This window comes from Pristis pectinata, chromosome 1 (genome assembly GCF_009764475.1).
Source record: "Pristis pectinata isolate sPriPec2 chromosome 1, sPriPec2.1.pri, whole genome shotgun sequence".
Classification (NCBI taxonomy): Eukaryota; Metazoa; Chordata; class Chondrichthyes; order Rhinopristiformes; family Pristidae; genus Pristis; species Pristis pectinata.
Window position 1 is genome coordinate 124,976,800 of NC_067405.1, and position 21,673 is coordinate 124,998,472.

At 37.3% G+C, this 21,673-nt stretch overlaps 1 protein-coding gene across 1 annotated transcript in view; it reads right to left on the reverse strand.

Annotated features, from left to right (window-relative positions):
• LOC127570043 (echinoderm microtubule-associated protein-like 5) overlaps positions 1 to 21,673 on the reverse strand; it is a 140,614-nt gene that overhangs the window by 7,788 nt on the left and 111,153 nt on the right. The window contains 8 exon segments of the mRNA XM_052015279.1: positions 923 to 1,037; positions 1,247 to 1,404; positions 2,791 to 2,999; positions 3,190 to 3,363; positions 9,100 to 9,198; positions 11,789 to 11,918; positions 13,064 to 13,142; positions 20,391 to 20,517. Coding sequence (XP_051871239.1) covers positions 923 to 1,037; positions 1,247 to 1,404; positions 2,791 to 2,999; positions 3,190 to 3,363; positions 9,100 to 9,198; positions 11,789 to 11,918; positions 13,064 to 13,142; positions 20,391 to 20,517 — 1,091 coding nt within the window.

Below are 21,673 nucleotides of genomic sequence, written 5' to 3' on the forward strand. Positions count from 1 at the left end.
TTGCTCAGTCCAACCCAACTCCTCCTGACACACTCCTGCACTCTATTCTTCCTCAACAAAAGTAATACTTTAGTGGGCAACTGTGAATCTTAATTAAGCATGCGGACATCACCAACAAGCTAGTGTTTATCATTGGTCCTGAATTGCTCCCAAGCTGAGTGGCCGCCCAAGTAATTTTAAGGAGCAGCGAAGAATGAAATCACAGACTCTGGAATCACATAGATCAGGCTGGGTAACGATGCTTGTTTAAGGACATTACTGAGCCTAATGAATTTTTACAACAGTTTCATAGTCACCATTTACTGGTACTAGCATTTTAATTTCAAATCAAATTTCTTTAAATTACCAGCAACCGTACTGGGAATTGAATTCAACTCTGTGGATGAACAGTCCAGGCCTTTGTTAGTCCAGTAACTGTATCACACTTGTACCACATGTAGTTAATTGGACCTTTACCTGAACCTCACAGCAGAATTGGTTTTGCCCTGTGACATGCTGGAATGATGAGTCTGTAATGTTGTGCTGAGGGTTTCAGGGCATCCAGGACCCTAGTGAAGGATGGGATTGGATCAAGAATATCTCCATAACCAATAAAATTTAAAGATTAACAAAGAAACAGGACCAATGGAAAAGGGCAGGATAAGAACCATTTCGGTACTGAAAGATAATTCAAAAAGGAAATCCACTTGATTTAAGAAAAAAGGGAAAAGCAAGAAAACAAATACCGAAATTAACACAAGGCATTTTAAATTTTATAAAACTAAAAGCACCAATGCTCAAATTTTTCACCTGTGCCCTAAGGCATAGTACTTGCCTTTTACTCAGTGCCTCCCTCTCACCGTGTAGTTGCACATGTGTCCTTCCAGTTTTCTCAAGCTAATTAATGCTAACGTGAAAGATATTTTTTGGCAGCTGGATGTACCTTGCATCTGCAGACTGAACGCACAATGTCCATCGTCTGGCCGGTTTCCAGTCTGAAAGCACGGCATCGCTTCAATTCTTGATCCCACAGCTTCACTGCTCCACCTTCCTTAGAGCTGATAAAACAAAATCACTGTCTGCAAATCATGAAGATCAGCCTTTTCTGACTATGGTTTAGGGGTTAGGCAATAACATTGTCTTCCTTTGGTGATTTTAATGGAAGAATGGAAATGTTTAATGTCACTGGAAGTACAAAACAAAGCTATTATTCCTCACTCTTAGACTAAAGAGCAGCAGTGTATTGCAAATGTACATTTTTACTCACGGTCTTTCTTTGCCTCCTGTTACTATCAGGCCATCTCGTAATGTTGTATACATTGTAAACACAGGTCCATTATGTGCCTTGGCTACAATTCGGATTAAAAGATGTTCCCTCCAAACATAAACATCTCCGCTGATGGTACCTGTAAATGTCAAGTTATTCTGCAAAAAGAAAATCCGAGTTTAAAGTGGTCACTAAAAGAAATGCATCTTTTTAACAACAAAGCATTTTCAATCAGGGTTTTAGCACCTTGTAAGCAATTAATCATTATGCAAAGGTTTATTTTTGGTATACCTTGTCCTTTTAAATTGGTAGAAAAATTGGTTATGCAAGGGGGGACTGAATTTTGATAGGGAATAATTTAATTAAATTCTCCATATATGGACCTCTTTTAATGTATGTAATGCAGAATTGTGTGGATTATAATGAAGGCAGTACAGAATGTGTATAAAAACTGGCCTTTTTTAATGTTTCAAGCTCTGAAATGAAGAGAATAATGGTTATAGTACTCACCAAGTTGGGCACATCTGTGGAGAATTAAACTTAACTTTAGGTCAATCACCTTTTGTCATTTTTAAAGTAAACAGAAGCAAAGAAAGGGAGAGATAAGGGAAAATTTGTGATGGGGTGGGAGGCTGGCATTCAATGATGCCAAATGACAAAAAGGAATGGTAGTGCGACAAGCAGTGAAAGATGAGCCTTGAAGAGATGCATCTGGGACAAGAGTAGAAATTGTTTAACTCAGAGCTGAATCTCAGAGATTGTACTGTGCCCAGCCAACCAACGAGGAGCTGGTCCTCAAGTTTATATTCAGCTATAATTCATATTGTAGGAGTTCAGGGACATAGAGGTCAGGGTGAGAGTAGATTGAACACCCCTCTTCTTTCCTCCTGTTCTTCCATTGTCTGTTTTATGTCTAACTTACTTAACTGTTTATCTCTCCGCTGATGTTACCGGACCTGCTTAGTACTTTCAGCATCTTGTTTTTATTTCAGATTTCCACCATATGCAGTTTTTTGCTTTTGAGCTTAAAACGGGTTTGAGTTCTTCAAGTGCAACAGCAGGTTCAGCATTGTGTGTTCAGGTGCACTTATATTGTACTTAAAATACGTGACACTTTTATTTAAACATCTAGAAATGCACTGATTTAAGAAGGAACATAATTAAAAGCTTCTCATTTAATAACAGCATGTCCGTGTGAAATACACAAAATTGCTCCAGATTTCCAACATCTTGTGTCTTCAGTGTGAAATACCCATGCTAAAGAAATCAATTTGCTTCCCCCCCCCCCCCGCATTAGAAACATAGGCAACACACAAGTTCCAAACGAGTCAAGATAACTATGACATATAGACAAAAATGTTCTGATTATATTGCTCAATAGTTATTTTAAGAAACAAAATTTACTCTTTCAACCTACCACAAAAGCATGAGCAGATCTCAAAACTTTTGTATATTTGGTTTGAATCAACTTAAAAAGCAGCAAAATAATTTCTAATAATTATCCACAAACCATGCAATTCAACATTTTATTGAAAGGTACTTACAGCTCCAAAAGCTACAGCAAGCATTGTTTGCATTCTGGCATCTTCAATTGAATTTAAGTTGCCTTTTTTGCTCAGTAAAGCTTTACCAGCAATGGTCCAAAACCGAACATGCTTCACACCCACTGACACAAACTGGGTGTCTGAATCTGGCCTGAATTCTGCAACAAAAATTCTCTTGGTGTGACCACTTCTACTGGCAACTTTGGTACCTTGTGGAGCAAAAACAGGTTAAGAAATTTTTATCCTATCATGTTTATGTAACCTTAGAAATATTTCTTGTAGCATAACTTCTGTAAGTTCAAACAAAGTTACTAGGAAATGCATTGCCAGTGGGTAACATTAAATGCGGTATGTACTCAAGTTTAATTACTGATCCATTAAACATGTTTTTCATCTCACCTTCTTGCCATCTCCAGACGGTGATGGTATATTGAGAGTCCAGTCCAACTGAGAGGAGGAGTTTGCCTGTGGCACTAAAACTGACACAGCAAACACCTTTTGAATGGTAACAGCGCAGCACGGAGAATGTTTGTTTGGTTGTGGCATCCCAGACATGAATCAATGGGGCAGTACCTGTGGAAAGAATGCTATAATTAGCTATAAAATCAACAAGATGAAGTTATTATTACTAACATTAGGCCCGCATCATAGTAAGACACCCTTAAGAGTACAATTATTAAACAATCCTAACTTCCACATGTTGGATGTTGAACCGTGCAATAGTGGAGTGAAACCCCCAGGTAGATTTGGCAGAGTGAAAATAATCTGCTATTTCAGCAACATTTAATCACTACTGCATTTAATAAGAACCAGCATACCCTTAAAATCAACAAAAATTTACAGCAATTTTCCTAAAATAAAGATGATGACCTTTAAAATTTTGATTTTTTTTTAACATTCCTTATGATGTCAAATTAGATGCTTGGACATTTATCTATATTGAATACTACTAAAATGGTTCAACATGTGTAATCATGAAGGGAACTTGCCCGAACAATAGCCACACAATATATGCTTCCCTTTTTCTCATGGTTTTATCCTCAAATATTTATGCATTCTGTTAAATCTAAAATCTTAAACTACTGCTCCTGTACTTGTGTATTAGGGCTCCAATATTTGCATTATTTCTAAGTGACAAATCTTCCCCCCTCCCACCCCACCTCCCTGCACCCCGGTCACGATATAGTGCTTAGAAGTGAAGCTGACATAGGAGTATTCTACTACTTCTGTTTCTGAATTATCAATTTAACTAGAAGAACCACATCTGCTGAAATCCAGTGACTGTTAAATCCATGTGTCTCAGAAAACAGGAATAATGTGTAAATTTTATGTTTGATGTAAAACAAAACTCCAGGTGGAGGCTAGAGGAATAGCAGGAAAGAGGGGATCCCAGCCTTCAACATCAGTAGCTTCATTACAACTTGCAAAAACAGGACAATCTACTTTTCAATAAAAACAAAATGCCAGAAACACTCAGCAGGCCAAACACATAGAAAGTGTTTTAAATCAGAACTGGCCAGTTCTGCTGTACGTCATCCATCTGTAATCTTGGCTCAGTTTCTCTCTCTCCATCAACAAGGCCTGACCTTCTGAGCATTACCTACAATTCAGCATTTTGCAGGTTTTACACTCCTTTTCTTCGTGGTCTCTCCCTCTCTCTCTAAATGTTCTTGTTAACCTATCAACCTGATGACTTCTACAGCTTATGCCCATTCTATCAGAGATAGTCCCTTTGTCCTATCCGTCCCATCCTCACCCTCTCTCCAACTTAAAACCAACTTGTTCTCTCTTTCCCAGTTCTGTAGGGTTTTTAGACTGAAGCATTAACTGTTTCTCTTTCCAATAGATGTCACTTGATCTGCTGAGTGTTTCCAGCATTTTCTGTTTTTATTTCAGATTTCCAGCATCCACAGATTTTTGATTTTAATTAACCTACTCTTAAAGGCATTGCAAATAATTATTTGCTTCACATGGTAACAACTTCTCTGCACTTGGTTCAGCAACATTCCCTTCAACATCACACCCCATTACCTTTACCAGCTGGAAGGACAAGCATGGGAACACCACCATTTAGAAGTTGCCCTTCAAGCTGCACACCATCCTGACTTGGAAATATATCGCTGTTCCTTCACTGTCACTGGGTCAAAATCCTGGAACTCTCTTACTAATGGCATTGTGGGTATACGCACACCTCAAGGACTGCAGCGGTTCATGAAGGCAGTTCATCGCCACCTTCTCAAGGGCAACTAGGGATGGGCAATTAAATGCTGGCTCAGCCCACATTCCTTGAATGAATACAAATTTTGCCCCACCCCAACCCTACCTCCGAGTTTTCTGGCTCAGTTGATCTCCCCGATTCAGAGCAGATTGAAATATAATGTCACATAAAACAGATAAAACAGTATTACACAAGGGTTCCATTATAAAACTTCTTCCATGTGTCTACTTTTTGTTATTTTGTCAATATAAGCATTTACTGGTAGTTTTGGAATGTAATAAATTAATTCCAGACATCAGATGGAACAAATTGCATTTATATCGCACATTTAATGTATGAAGTCATCCTAAGTATTTTGCTAAAGGTAACAATGTTTTTAAGTTTGATTCAGTTCTGCTTTCTTGTTATACTGCTTTTAATAGACACTTAACTGACAAATCAGCATGGCATTCTAGTGACTGATATCATACTTCCCATTTATTCAACTACTTAATGTAATTATATTGTTTTGTTTTGGTATCAGTTTGATACCCATGATTCAGCTAAATTGCAATGATATAAAAATATTTTATAATGTTTTTATTTTTGCAAATGTGGATTATTTTTACTCTTGTAACTGTTCCTCAATATAAACTGTAAAGTAGCTGAAGTTTACATTCAATAAGAAAAACATCAGTCCCAAAGATGCTAATGAAATTGTGATTAGCCTTGAGAGTGAGGTGTAACACTCAGAGAATGAAGTTGTTTTTGAAATGCAACGTGAAACTCAACTGCAATTTCTAATCGATTAATCATAGTGTGCTTGTAGCCTTTAGCTTTGGGCAACCTTCAACTTTAGACATTGGGGAACAATTTTTAAGCTGGCAATCTGTTATTTCGTTCAAGGGAAAGGAAGCGTGTAGGCCAAATATTTTAGATTTCTTACCTGCTTTGTCAGCAGAATCACCTTTTAGTTATATCACAGCCAAAGCCAGAAACAAAATGCAATACAAAAACAAAACAAACATCACAATAATACAATGGGCATAAGTACTGGTAAATATACAACAGCATACTTTTACTGCTGCATCTGGTGAAATGTAATATTTAGTGTTGCTATTTCTGGATATATATCAGTACTTACAAGTCGATTAAATAAAACCAAGAATAAAGACAGTGAAATGTTTACAATCTACAGCTGTCAATTCCACACACATGCAGTGAATAAATGCTTCTTCTTGCTGGACATGCCAACATATTCATCTTTATTTGATATGTTAATAACAAACAATTTCTAAGGTGAGCATTTACAAAATGGCTTAACATTTTGAAATGAAGAGTGTATTGGAAATAGGTCATTAGGGAGTACAGCAGAGGTAGGGGAGGGAAATTAAACAAATATTTTAAATCCATATCCCAGTGGAACATTTCTATCCAGGCTTTGTATTTGACTGTGTTATACAATTGAAAGTTTCATTGCCAACTCTACTAAATGGATGATATTGTTACACATTTCAGCAAATAACTAGCCATTTACTTATATAATAGGCAAACATGCAGTTAATTTTACTGTGAAATGAATAAAACAGAAGGCTTTATAGCCAATTAATAAATATTCAGAAAACATATGTATGATCTGGCACTAGAGGCTCCTGCTGAACAATCTTTTCATCTTTTCCACCCAAAGCTGCGGGCATTCAATGCCTAAAGACCAGGCTAATTCTGCTTTGTCTTCTCTGAAAAGCTTAAAGGAATCTTGTTATAATTTAGGACCAAGTTGATGCAATAAATGGGAATGTAGGAATGTAGTTTGATTCAATTGGCTGATTTTAGAGATGTTATTGCAAATGAAGCTTGAAGGAAGAAATAAAAGTCAAAATTGTATTTGAGCTTGGGGTAAAATTTTCTCCATTTACTAGTTGAAATGAAATCAAAATCCTTCAAAAATAAGTTTAAAAGTTTGGTACAAATGAATCAACCTGGACTTATATTATTCTTGCTCAATGATTTTAAATAAAATAGTTAAAAAGAGATGGGAATTCCATCCTTCTCAATAAATCCTCGGTCTGGAGAAGCATGTTAAAGCTAGATTATTTTTTTTGCAAGGCCTGCCATAGCAAAGTTCTATTTTACAGAAGGCTCAAGGCATTCATTGCAATGGACAGGGTTGCGCATTGAATAGGTCCATTCCTCCACAACCCCTGCCAATGCTCCACAAGGATCGGTGCTGGGACCCTTGCTATTTGTAATATATGTAAATGATTTGGATGGAGAAGTGGGTGACATGATCAGCAAGTTCACAGATGACATTAAGTTTGGTGGAATTGTTGACAACTAGTCTCTAGTCCTAGGCTACAGGGGTCCATGTCTTGGTGAAATGAGGTAAGAAATGGCAGAGGGAGTTTAATACTGATAAATGTTGGGTGATGCATTTTGGGAGCACTAATTAGGCTAGGACATACATCATATATGATAGGGTCCTAGGGAGTATTGTGGAACAGAGGGACCTTGGTGTGCAAGTCCAAAGATCTTTGAAGATGGCAGCACAAGTAGACGTGGTTAAGAAAGCATATGGGATGCTGGCCTTCATTAGGTCATCGAATACAAGAGCAGGGATGTTATGCTCCAACTTTATAAAGCATTGGTCAGACCTCAGCTGGAGTACTCTCCCCAGTTCTGGTCACCACTATTTTATACTAACATCAATCCCCTTGAACAATACCACAAACATAGATTGGATTAATGTGAGTATAAAACCCTCCCAATTGCTCCTCTTCAAATCATGGCATAAGATATTCTCCACTCACCTGAGCAAAATGCTTGTTTTATTATCTCAAAAGAGAGATGTCATTTGCTTCAGTAATGCAATAAAATATTAGATTAAATGATGATTGAAACCATGAACTTCTAGCTTACTGGGTTTACTGGAAAATTTATTGTAACATCTTTAAAAAAAAAGTGAATTAAAAGTGTGTTGGCGTATTTACAGGAATAACCTACAGGAGTCTGGAAAATCTGCCAGTCCAAAATCACTAAAGTCCTGAGCATGCTGGACTATCAGACCTTTAACGTATATCTCCTATTGCAAAATCCAAATATCCTCAATGCAGCTTGCCCTTTTACCTATTCATGTTATCAGCAAACCTGGATACCTTACACTCTGCCCTCTCCTCCAAGATCATTGATATAATTGAGGGGCAAGAACTGACCCTTGGGGCACTTCATTAGATAAGACATTTCCGGGCAGAAAAAGATCCATCATTAATACAGTTCCCCCAATAGTGGGAGCTCTTGCACACCAGCCTTTTATGTGATACCTTGTCAGATCCTTTCTAAAAATTCATAAACACGATACCTACAGATTCCCCTTTACTGACTCTGCTTGCAATATTCTCAAATAACGTTAACGAATTTGCCAAATACAATTTTCCTTCCATAAAACCACGTTGACTTGGTTTGATTCCAACAACAAATGCTAAGCTAAATGGTCCATTTGTTACTCAGTTACAGATTTTTTGTCTCCCTCCCTTCTTGAACAAGGGCATTACATTTGCGGTTTTCCAACTGCTGGTACCCTCCCAGAACTTGATGCATTTTGAAAAACTTCAACTAATGGCTCTATTATTACTGTAGCCACTTCCTTCAGAACCCAAGGGTACAAGCCAAGTTTATGTAAACTGTTATCATACTGTGATACCCTTGTTAAGGAAGGGAGGGAGACAACAAATTGGTAACTGTAGGCCATTTAGTCTATAATCGAGGAAGAGCAGCTAGTCATTTAGAGAAGCCTAATGCAATCAAACCAGGTCAATGTCATTTTCTGGAAGGAAAATCATATTTAATAGATGTCATTTCCAAGGATAATATCCTTCTTAATTTTTAATGAATTATTTTGTGCACTGCTAGTAAAACAAAGTTTAGTACTGCACTCTTATGCAAAATGTGCCATGTTCTGTGAAATGTTTTCTTTCGAAAAAATATTACTATTTTGGATGCTGATTAATAAAATGAGAACAGAATCTAATGTTTTGGCAAATATCATTGCACCCAGCAAAACAAGCCATGGGAAGAGATAGGTACTGATAAATTTATTCTATTACTTTAGTACATACCTACTTGTCCTGTTGCAATTATCTTTTGAAATTTGGGATGCTGGTTAACAGTTAGGCACAGGATGTCATCCGTATGTTCAAGATAGAAAGACTGAATACCTAAAGTAAATTTCAAGTAAAAGAATTCATAGTTAATTAAAATATTTCTCAAAATGCAAAACAAAATAGAGAAAAACTTCAACTCAAACGTTTTTTGTACGATTTTGGTCAAGCTCGCATTCCAAAGTAAAGCCTCTCCACTATTGCCTTTCCATCCACCACCAAATTACTGGAGCCGAACAGCAACAAAGCTGTAAACAGTTTTGTGACAACATTTTGAGAGGTAAAAAGATGTCAAGTTTTAAGTTGCTGAGATATCAATGTGGTATTCCTGCCTTGATACCTGAACTTGCTGTAAGCAAACCTGCCCTTGATACCCTTCATCTCCACTTCATGCTGACTTCAAAACTGGCACTCTGTATCGAGGATTCTTTGTAGTGACTGACACCATGAAACATAACTGGGCTGTTGCCAGTTGTTACAAGATTTACTAAAGCTGTACCACAGCTACCTCTGTGCACTCATTCTGATGTCTCTTCCCTGCAAAGAGAAACAACCATTCCCCACTTCAGCTCAATGTTTTTGAACAATATTTTCAGCACCATGGTCCCACTGCCCTAGGAAGTCCACGGCAGTGGCCTTTGGGACACTTCTTCATTCATGCTGGGTTTAGGGTACATGCCTTCATTAACACACCATTAGGATTTTGAGGAGATTTGGTATGTCGCCAAAGAATCTTGCAAGTTTCTACGGTGGAGAGCATTCTGACTGGTTGCATCACCGCCTGGTATGGAGGCTCCAATGTGCAGGATCGAAAGAGGCTGCAGAGGGTTGTAGACTCAGCCAGCTCCATCACAGGCACAACCCTCCCCGCCATCGAGGACATCTTCAAGAGGCGGTGACTCAAGAAGGCAGCATCCATCATTAATGACCCTCACCACCAGGGACATGACCTCTTAATGTTACTACCATCAGGGAGGTGGTACAGGAACCTGAAGACCCACACTCAATGATTCAAGAACAGCTTCTTCCCCTCTGCCATCAGATTTCTGAATGGTCCATTATTCCTCTTTTGCACTATTTATCTTTGTAACTTATAGTAATTTTTATGTCTTGCACTGTACTGCTGCCACAAAACCACAAATTTCACAACATATGTCAGTGATAATAATAAACCTGACCTGACATCAGTTCTAGGTTACTCAGGTTTCTATGGGTCCATCTGGGACATCCACTTTGCCCACCAAGATTGAACCATGGGGCAGACCATGAGCCTGGAATTACCAGCTGCCTGCTCTTGGATCACGCTGTTCTTCCAGTGTGTTCCAGGTGCAGTGTTCTGCTGGGAGGAGGCCAACTCCCAGTTTCTCATTAAGGCCAAGATAAATCAGCTTTATTTCATTGAACAGTGGAGCAGACTTGTGGGGCCACCTGGCCTATTCCTCTGTTTTCCTAGAATGTCCTTTACAGCTGGTGAGACCCTACTCCCAACCAGATCCACTGTCTTTGACATTACAAATGTTCAAAAACACCCTGGGAAGCATCAGAAAATTAAAAAAAAAATTAATATTAATACACTACAAAGCATAGACTTAAAAGCAATTAAACAATTAAACTAACTAACCAAATTAAAAGATCTATTTATTGTTCTTGTGACAGACTTTTCTCCCTATTGGTTTCAGTGGGGCTGCTTATCCAGGCTCAGTGGGCAGATTTCCCAAGACAAGAGGTGGGAAATATTTGGAAGTCTGCACTATCCAACTGGATTCCACAGGGAGCTTACCACCACAGTGGCTCCTATAGCACAGGTAGAAGATAGCACTGCAGGCTGAAGCCAGCAAAAGATCTGGACTTCAAGATTTCTACGAAGAATGATGTGGAGGCAGAAGATTCTCGCCCCACCCCATCCATGGAGTGCATGTCAGGAACTCCTCAGCATGGACATTAAATGTTGCTGAAGGACACAGAAATACACTGGACAATTCCCACTGCTTAGAGCGGGCACCTTGGTTTAATGCGTTTTGTCCGTACTATTCTGTATTGTGGCAAAATGGGACCCATGTGCTTCAGACTCTGGCAATATTTACAACCCACCAGACAGTCAGTATAAGATTGACAAAACTCAGGTAATAAATCCCAAACACTGAGCAGCTTTCCTGAGAAGTTAACCAAAGAGTAAAGGAGCAATTATTGCATAGTGTTGATTTTCAAACAGTCATTAGACATTTGAGACTTAATGACAGGCAATCACGACTGAATGAGATACAGATAGCTGCTAAACTGCCTAAAATGTCCAATGCACTTAATATAATTTATATCAGACCTCTGTGATGGCCATCTATGACAACAACACTTGCTATCTGTGACAACTATGTTGTCTTCACTGGTGCCAAGGATATTTTAGGTCATTATCTCTGTGGAATGAAATTTTCCTATAGTGTGCTGGAAATCCTCTGATTAAAATGGTAGCACAACATTTCTTAAAAGACTAATCCCAAGTTATAACCCCCAATCAAATTCAATTTATATGAATTATTGATAATCTTCTAATAAATGATTCATCCTTTTAAAAATGCCAAATGTAACTGCTCAATATTTTTGTTTAAAAATTAAACAACAAAAATGTATTTCAAGAAGAAAATTATTCTACCTGTGGCAATGTTGTGGACAATTCCAACTGATGCCGTGTGATAAATGATATCAATACCATCATTTAAATAATGCACATTGTTTCTGCAATCATTACCACGATATCCAAATGCCAACACCAGTGTGAGGTCCTGCCAAATAGAAAAAAGTTACCAGAAAACGCTACCTGGATAAATTAAGGAAAGAAATTCAGAAACTTTGTACGTCTCAGTGTCTCATCAACACTTTTCTGAGAAGCTGAGCATCAACAGATACACAGACAGAGTTGGTCAAGTAATACTAAATGATGCAGGTTAGCTCCACACACATTGTCTGGATGTCCTACTAACAGTTGCCTTAATTTGTGGATGGGAATGGGAAAGGGAAACCACATTTAATTCCCAAGAAAAAAGCAAAAAATTGCAGATACTGAAAATCTGAAAGCTAGCAACACTCAGCAGTTCAGGCAGCATCTATTGAGTGAGAACCAGAGTTAATATTTCAGGTAAATAAACTTTCCTTCAAACTGGGAAAAAATGGAAAACATGTATGTTCTAAATGGTGGTGGGGGGGGGGGGGGGCGACCCCCTCCCACAGGCATTATGCACTTTACTTGCTTTCGTTTTGCTATTAAAAAGGTCAAATTATCAATTGACCTGTTCTCTCATTTAAAACATGGTATTAAGGGCCAATTTAATTAGCTTAAAAAATAACAAACACATCTCACTGCATAGATAAAGATAATGGATTTTCTTTGATGGTAAATCAAGAACAACATGGTGGGAATCGTCTTAAGCTTTAGGACCAAAATCAGGACAATCCTGCTCCCATTCACCCACCTCCACTCCTGACCCCCCCCCCCCCCTCTCTCATGTTCATGTACACATTCACACTCACTCTTACTGAATTTGCCCTTTTGCATCTGATGGCATTTTTCTGGTGGTGCATTTCTATGATTGGGGTGGTCATATCGGCACTCCCTGCCCAGGCCCCTCCTGATGACTGCTTTTCTTGTAGTACTTTGCCCCTCTGCCTTATCTCAACACAGAGTCAGATGTGTTCTCCCCAGATTCTCGCAATTCTCCAACCTCTTCAATGCAAACTTTATTTTTGTCTGAACAGATCCCAGTCACCAGCAACATCACTTGTTTCTCCTCCAAATCTCCTATAATTTATACCATCTAACCATGTTCAGAACATTGGAAGAACATGAATAATGTTTCTCCAAAATTCTCAGGATTTAGGAGGTGTAAAAATACAGATTAACTATTCACTTAAAAAAAATTCAGTCACATACCTCGATGGGTTTCTTTCTCTTCCCAACATTGTTTGTTTGTAGTTTCTCAGGCTGAGGCAGAGCCCTACTAACAGGTGGTCTGAAACAAAGAACTGTGAATAAGAAAAGCCCATCTGTCACCCATTCCAGACTTAAAAAAAATTTAACCTGTATACCAGCAACCAAATGCACTTAACTTTTTCTTCAATTGTAGATAACTGAAGGCTTGAGTTTTCATTGCAAAATTAAAATTGCACTGGAGATATGGAAACATAATTTTGTGATATGCACATTTAAAAACCTTCTGATCTTATTTTTAGATCTACAAGTTAAGTCTTTCTGTAATGGAATTGTCGTCATCCAAGAGAAATCACGAAAACGTAAGAACGTTACAGGTTCAAGGCTTTCCCTTTAAGCACTCCACATCCACATGGACACAATAAAGTTACACTGAGAAGGCCAAATAGAAATTATCTTCATTTTGTTAATAAAGTTGTAACTTACTATTTTTTCTTACTCAAGAGTGAAACTACATCACTCACTTCCTCAAGCACCTAATTTACTATATTTAGTTTTTTATTCAATCAAAGAAATGCAGCACCGGAGAGGGTGCAGAGGAGATTTGCCAGGATGTTGCCTGGGATGGAGCATTTTAGTTATGAGGAGACTGGAGAGGCCAGGTATGTTTCCCTGGAGCAGAGGAGGTTAAGAGGGGACGTGATTGAGGTATATAAAATTATGTGTAGTGTACACTTCAGGAATCTTTTCCCCTTATTGGAGGTGAATAAAACTGGAGAGGATAGATTTAGGCTAACGGGTAAGAGATTTAGAGGGGATCTGAGAGGAGCCTTCTTCACCCAGAGAGTGGCGAGTACCTGGAATGCACTGTCAGACAGAATGGTGGAAGCAGAGTCACTGACAGCATTTAAGAGGTGTCTAGATGAGCATTTGAATCACCTAGGCATAGAAGGCTACAGGGCAGGTGCTAGAATCTGAGATTAATATGAATGGCTGCCCACTGGTCAGTGTGGACATGGTGGGCTGAATGGTCTGCATCCATGTTGTATGGCTCTATGATAATCTATGCTCTATTCACAAAGTAGAGTTGAACAAAAAGGGAAAAACCTGAAACGAGTTTTGCAAGGAGATATTTGAGTATAGCCTAACATAATGCAAACCATGTAACTTTTGTTTTAATTACAGCAAGCCACTTATTGGTTAAGAAAATCATTCTGATGCTGGAATCAATATGAATAATATCATCTGCAAGAATATTTTCCTAATTTGAAGGAATTACAAAAACACAAAGGAATCAAACTTCGCATTACTTTCCCCGGAATTGCAATGTAGACAAATTCAGCTGGAAGAACTATTCCAATCTTCTTCAGCTATTGCAATGTAAATCTATCAATCAGTGCAATTAATTTAGTTAAGATGTACGCCTTCAGATGGTACTTCAGGCAATGTTACAGTTATGTACTGTTAATTGATTTCTGCAAACTCTTAAAAAAATAGTTTACTCCCATCTTGGTACTCACCCATTCATTCATGTCATGACCAATATGGAAAATGGTCAAATGAAAATTCAGGTAGTTAAAATCGATTATCCAATGTGTACAGGAAATGATATTATTGAATGCACAACATGCTTTTTAAAAAAATATCTTGTGCAATTTATCCCTTTGGATGCCTTGAGTACATAGACTGCTGCCAGGCCACTCTCTCAATTACTAATTAAACCATCCCACAAAATAATTACAGAAACTTGCATAGCAAAGCTGCAACTTTACAGTGCTAATGTTTAATTGTCCTGAATCGGAGCTCAACTTTGAACAAAATGCTAAAAAAATAGCGTACTGCAACTACTTTCAGAAACATTTAGCAGGAGGGACTTCATTAAGTTGCATGTTAATAATGCGGGATCCTAGGCGCTTGCTAAGAACTTACAAACATAGTTTGGGCTAGCCTAATGTACTCCCCAGCATGAACTTGTAGCCCACAGCCATCTCCTTTCTTCATGGATAGCCCTGTGCGTAGACAGGCCCTGTGTGTTTGTTGGGGATGGGTGGAATACAAGCCTCACCCACAAAAAACTGGAAAAAATTGGCTTGTTTCATTTCAACTGTTCCCTGCTGTTGAAATCAATAACAAAGTAGCCCATGTGCCAGATCCAATGTAGTGCTGCATGTTTGTGCAGTTTCCCCACTGTAAGGGGTGGGGAACTGCTGTAATTTTAGGCTCCTTTGCTGGACCCTATGAAGAACCTTTGGAAGTGGTGAACCATTGCCTACAACTTCAGGACTGCTGTTCATGTGGAAATTCCAAAGCTTTTAAGTAGGGAAATGTTGATAGATACATGGATAATCACTGGTATTTCCCCAAAATATACTGGCCAATGTGTTTGGTTTACGATTTAAACTGATGTGATGAGTTTTGCTTAAAATAATATGACTAGGAATGCAAAGCTGTTAGTTTGCCTAATAAAGACTCCCCAGCATGAACGTGTTGCCCACAGCCAGCTCCTTTCTAGTCAAATACAATCCCAGATTTCATGCCATTAATTAGTAGAGAATTATTTAAATGATGTACATTGGGCATGTCTGAATTATTTAAATTTTTAATATTTTCATTATGTCTTTCATTAAATTAAACTAAAATGCAAATCATATTTGTCATTTATAAAGCTAGATATCAAAGTAAATACACAAAACAAATAATGAATAAAATATGTAATTACCTTGAACCCCTTGACAGCACAGCAGCAGCCAAAAATAAATGCAATATATTATTAAATGATGTCATCAAAATGTAATTAGAAATTCCTATTTAGAGCTGCCATAACAGATAGAAATCTACCGATTCAGGAACAAACCGTTTAGCTTTAAATGTGAAACTAAAGAGTTTTTGCCACTGTCCTGAGAATTCACTGACAGCCACTGAAAGTGGCGGCAGTGACTGGAGGGTTTTCCCTTTGGAATCTTTGGGATTGGAGTCAACAGAAATTAAATAGTGCAGCACAAGGTCACAATTATATGTAAATCAGGTATCGAACGCCAAGAGAATATACCCATCTTAAAATTTCTGAACATATGCAAGCCGAGTTAAAATTAATATTAGATCTATAATAACAAGTGTTAAAAGAAAGGTAAAAAATGGACAGGCCATAACTTCAGTACTTCATAAAGAACATCCCTGGGAGTAGTTAGACAAATATTTTTAAGTTTTCAGTTTTCTCCTCAAGGCATAGTCACTTCCCACTGATTTCACAAACAGTGGTAATTCTCTAACCCCTGCTCAAGGGAGTCCATTGACAAATAGAAATCTATTTGATCATGGAAGAAATCGGGCCCCTGCTCAAGCTTATTTTCCACTGACATCTGGCAAAATTTACTTTTCAGAAAGAGGTGCATTAAATGTGGATACAGTTGCTTTTTCTCCTCATGTCTGATGGCCACACAACTAATTAAAGTTGTCCAATTTATAACTAATATGTTTATAGTGATTCCTACAGAGAATATTAGGTTTCCAGCACATCTCCTTTCGTAAATAAAAATATTGTATTAATAAGTTAATAGGGAATGGGTGAAACATGCAGCAAATTATATTTGCTTACAACAGCTTTTAATGATAAAAGATCACAAAAATCAAATATATATTATAGTCAAATTTAAGGGAAATTGATTGTAGACTGTCATTTAATAGTAGGAATAAGTGTCCAAATTCAGTTTGGATTGCTAGAAAGAAAGTTTCAAAAATTGCAGGTGCAGATATTTTCAATAAAGCTAGGCTTGAGTCATGCTTTGATACTTCAGTGATGCACTTAAATACTTCATGGGCTGGTCAGTATACAAGAATAGTGGTTGGAACAGCGTCAGATTGATAATTGCTTTGGAGCCAGGTTTATTTTGCAGTCATGCAAGAGCTTTCCATTGAAATGGTTCTTGCCTGAAAGCCTTCTGGAGCTAATTCTGCCTATTTTTCCACAGCCACTATTTCAATGGAAAAATATATTTAATCAGTTGATTTGAGAAGCCTCAGCAATGAAAACATGAAATCCACATCCTGTTGATATGGATTTAATGGTTCAAGTACAGTTGTTTAATAAAACTATTTAATTTTAAAGCAAATAAAAATAAACTGGCGATTGTGCCCTGCTTTAGGAATGCTTACCTGACTATTCCCTGCCTTCAGAGAAAGCAAGACACACAGAAAAAGGGAATGAGCAAGAATTAGCAGAAAAGTTTGAAAATAGACTATGTGGAATTTTCAGCTTTTGTTATGAGATGAGGAACATAAATACTTTGTGGGCATAATAAATATATTTGCATTTATGTAAAGCGTTTCATATCAAAATGTCTCAAAGTGCTTTACACAAATTATTTTCTCCTACTGAATATGTAATACAATTTTGTAGTACAAAGAAAACCATTCTAGAAAAGGTTGCATTTTTATTGCTGTATTCAGATAGGTTAATTAAGAATATTTATTTTGCCAGATCTTGTGTTTTCTAAACCCAGTACAAAGTTACATATACTGTATAACAAAATCATGGAGCAGCCTACTCTCCAAAATAGAACAGTGAACCAATTTTGCTGGCTTTACAGTAACAGTTTTCAAAGTCCCAAAAGTCCAAGGGATACTACAGCATTATTAAAAACATTCAGTGCAACAAAAGATACTGTTTCTGAACTCAAACTTTATTTACAAAACAAAAATCAAGGTGACCATTTCTGCTTTGGGCACAGTCAGCAAACTAGGCACAAATTGGGCCCCAAAAAGCACAAACTTTAAAAAGAAAAATTTTCCTTTAAGTCTCAATTGTATATTGTCAAACAAAGTCTGATGCGACTTCTCTCTCGATTGAAACTCATTTATAAATCAGTGGAGTTGGGCAGTGTTATAAAACTTAAGTACATTAAAAACATTCCTTGATATACTTAACAGGGGCAAACTGTATAGTTTTATGAACAACACTAAAAATGCTCATCACAAAACAGTCAGCATTTTCAATGTATCCAGTCCATCACTTGTGAGTAACCCAAATGTAAATAATAGAAGGTGGCTCCAAAAAACTATACAGTACCATTTGCTAGGATGTTATTGTATTAAGAACAGGGGATAAAACAAGTAGCCATACAATTGTGACAAGAAAAGATCATGCTCAAAACAACCTGTGCCTTGCATCACTTTCCACTGGAACTCCATAGCTGCATGAACCTTTTGGAACTAGACAGCTCCAAATGGTCTGGAGGCATTGCTTCTGTGGCAAATCACAAAGGACAGGGTCTTGAGCAACAACTAGTCCTCAAGTAGTGGATGCTGTGGTTGTGCCCCTGGATTTTACTGATAACGTGCTGCTAAAAGGCTTTTTCCTTGCTTTCTAAATGTTTCCATTGATTGGAGGATTTAGAAACAGTTTACTTATAGTTCAAAGAAATTAAATAATTGATTTTTAGAATACTTTTTAAAAACTTTTACCTCATAAAAGTATAAATATTAATTGAAAGGAAAAACAAACAAACTGCTTAGTCTCATTTACAGTTTTAATGAAGATCAGTGAGCCTATTCAAATGAATTGGGTCATGCTTGATGTGCCAAGCTACGGGTATTGTGAAACTGAGGGGCCAGATACAAAGCGTATCTGGTCCCACAGCTAAATACAATCAGAAGCTGCCAATGGGCTGAGTCAAGTTCAGGAGAAGAGTGAGAGAAGAGATGCAAAAGACCAAAACAAGGTGATATGTGTTCTGCAGCTAGATGGTGGTTCTCTATAGAACCATTGGCTAAAAATCGGATTATAGATTAAAGTATGTGAAGGATGGGAAGGAAATTGTATACCAACTCATTATTGGTACGTTGCAATAATATCTTGCAGAAAAGGTTTGTAATGTGAGCTGGACCAGTTTCTTGACATTAAGGAAGGAGAGATGAATGTTATGGGCAAGTAAAGTAGTTTTGCTGTTTTGGACAGCATTGCTGCTGGTTCAAGATTTGTATTCAACAATGTATGGAGATAACATCTTGACCAGCAACTGTATGGTAATGCAAGGTGAGGCAAGATAGTAAAAAATGAAATTGCAACTGTTGACAATTTGACAGCATTGATTGAACTGGTAAAGCAATTATTTAAACAAAAATAAAACATACAACAAAATAATTTAAAATTGCCGAGTTTCTAGGGTGAAACTAACTTGTGGAAGAAATATATTTGGTTTATTGAGCATAGGGAAATAGACTGATCTCTGGATCTTAAGGGCAACAAGGGATAAAGGGATAGTGCAGGAAAATGGTGTTGAGGTAGAATATTGATGATGATTTTAATGAAGAGCTCAAAGGGCTAGGTGGACAACTCCAGCTCCTAATCCTTGAGTTAATTTCTGAAATGATGGGTGGAAATTGGTTTCATTTAGTCACAGATGAAATGGAGAATGAATCAGATAATGACTGGGCAAAAACGTAAAAGGAGGCATGTAGAAATAAAGTGGCAAGTATATTTTAAACTCTGCACACTTAATATATGGCAATGAAGTTAGTCATGTTATGAGAAGCAATTGCAATGTTAATTGCAACATCCTAATTTGTAAAGCACCTTTAAGGTAATAACATAACTTGATGCTTCAAAGAAACATTAGAAGACAGCATTTGACACCAGGTCTCATAGGGAGATTTTAGGGCAGATTACCACAAGCATTTTCAAATAAGTACTTTTAATAAGCCTCAGAGTAGGATAAAGGTGGTGAGCTTTATGGAGGGAATTCCAGAGTTGGTAGCTGAGGGCGTGACCATCACTGAGTCTCAGTTGCAGCTGAGGGCACAGCCACCAATGGAATAACCAATTAGAAGAATGATGTGAAAAGAAAAGAACTCCCCTCAAACTAGAGGTATTTCCTTTAAATGTGAGAGACTAATAGTTAATTACAGATGTATGTTTTAGGAAATACCATTATATCATCCAAATCTTACTAAAACCAAGGCGGCTCAGGTGAACCCACTCAAGAAAGCTGAATTGTGTATAGAAACTTGAAATAAGAATGGAAAACAACATTCCATGGTACACATTAGCCCGAGATAAATATATAACCATAAAGCTACATTGAATCAGATTCTCTTGGTCAAAGGAAAATCTGTATGCAATGTCTTGTGTAATCCTTTTTTCTCTGAATAAAAGAAAATTACAGTTTTAGTTAGGCTAACAGAAATCTTCTCCTGAAGTTTGAATGAAAATTTATTGGTATCTTGCAAAAATGCACTGCACTAGAGTCTTCCAAAAGCATAAACAAACTAACTAGAAAAACTAGGATTTATTCAGATAATGCAGCAACTCAATTTTCTATTAGACGTGAGGTACCTTTCTTCTAGGGAAGGCTCTTTCTGTTGTAGATGAGGCTTGATTCCAGACATTGGTCGAAGACTTGTTGCAAAGGCCCTAATGGTGTAATTAATTTCATTTTCCCGGGCAACATCACTATCATAACCTACGAGGATAACATAGACAGAGACTGTACATTAATTATTATGACAACCCATATGTAATATTAAAGGAATTTAAGCTGGGGGAAAAAGTTCATTAGAAAATGTTAACTTGCCAAGAAAAATGTTATTTTATCATTGGATGAATCACTGACTGTAATGATGTATAATAACTAGTATATTTAATCTTTTCTGACATTGAAAAACTCTAGAATTTGAAAAAAAAGATTCACCATTTTAACATTTCAGAATCTGGGTCTTCTGATCCAGTTTAAGCCTTGAAAAGCATCATAATACATTTCACAGAGGGTGGGTCGGGGATAGTTATTCTAAGCACATCCAAAAAAGACCATATATAGTGGGTCAAGGGCACTTTGTGTACCTTAGTACTATTGAGCTCCATAACCTGATCGGTACGTGTTCCTTACATCCCTGCACACTAATCCTGTACATACTGAAGCACAAACATTGAAGGTGACACCAATTGAAATGATAGCAAGTGGTTGTTTATTGTTGACCCATATTTCATAATCAAATCATGGAACATAATAGGAGAAACTGAAACAGAATCCCAGTGACTTAATTGGGTAGTGGTTAAATGCATCAAATATGATGAAAAATTTTCATACATATTGAAATATTTGAAAGCTATCGTTTATAACTATTAGTTTAAGCAGCATTAGAACAGGAATTTTGAGAGTCTCAGACAGACGTAGTAAGCAGTCTCCTCGGTTTTAAGTGCACATTTAATTTCAGGCAATAAATTGTACTTTGGTTACCTGCAGTAAAATGCATCAAACATCAGTGCCATGAGGAGAAATATAAATTAATTTTGTTTCAAGATTTCACTAATTGGGTCTCCAATATGACTCCATGATATGTGACATGCAATTGGATCAGATGATAACAAGCATGGATTTTAAATTCAGTGGATTGTAGGAAGACTAAGAAAAGTCAGGTGATCCACCAGCTTCAACATTTGTTGATGGTGCAGAGAACAGAGGAGAGAGAGCAGAAACCATGAGTCCTGATCACTCGCAATATATTTTAAAAATGTGAACAAGCATCAGCACCCGCACTGGTCATGCATAATGATGCTTCATTAAACGACTCCTAAGTAATAAGCAAAAATAAACCTATTTTAATTGATTCAAAAAATCT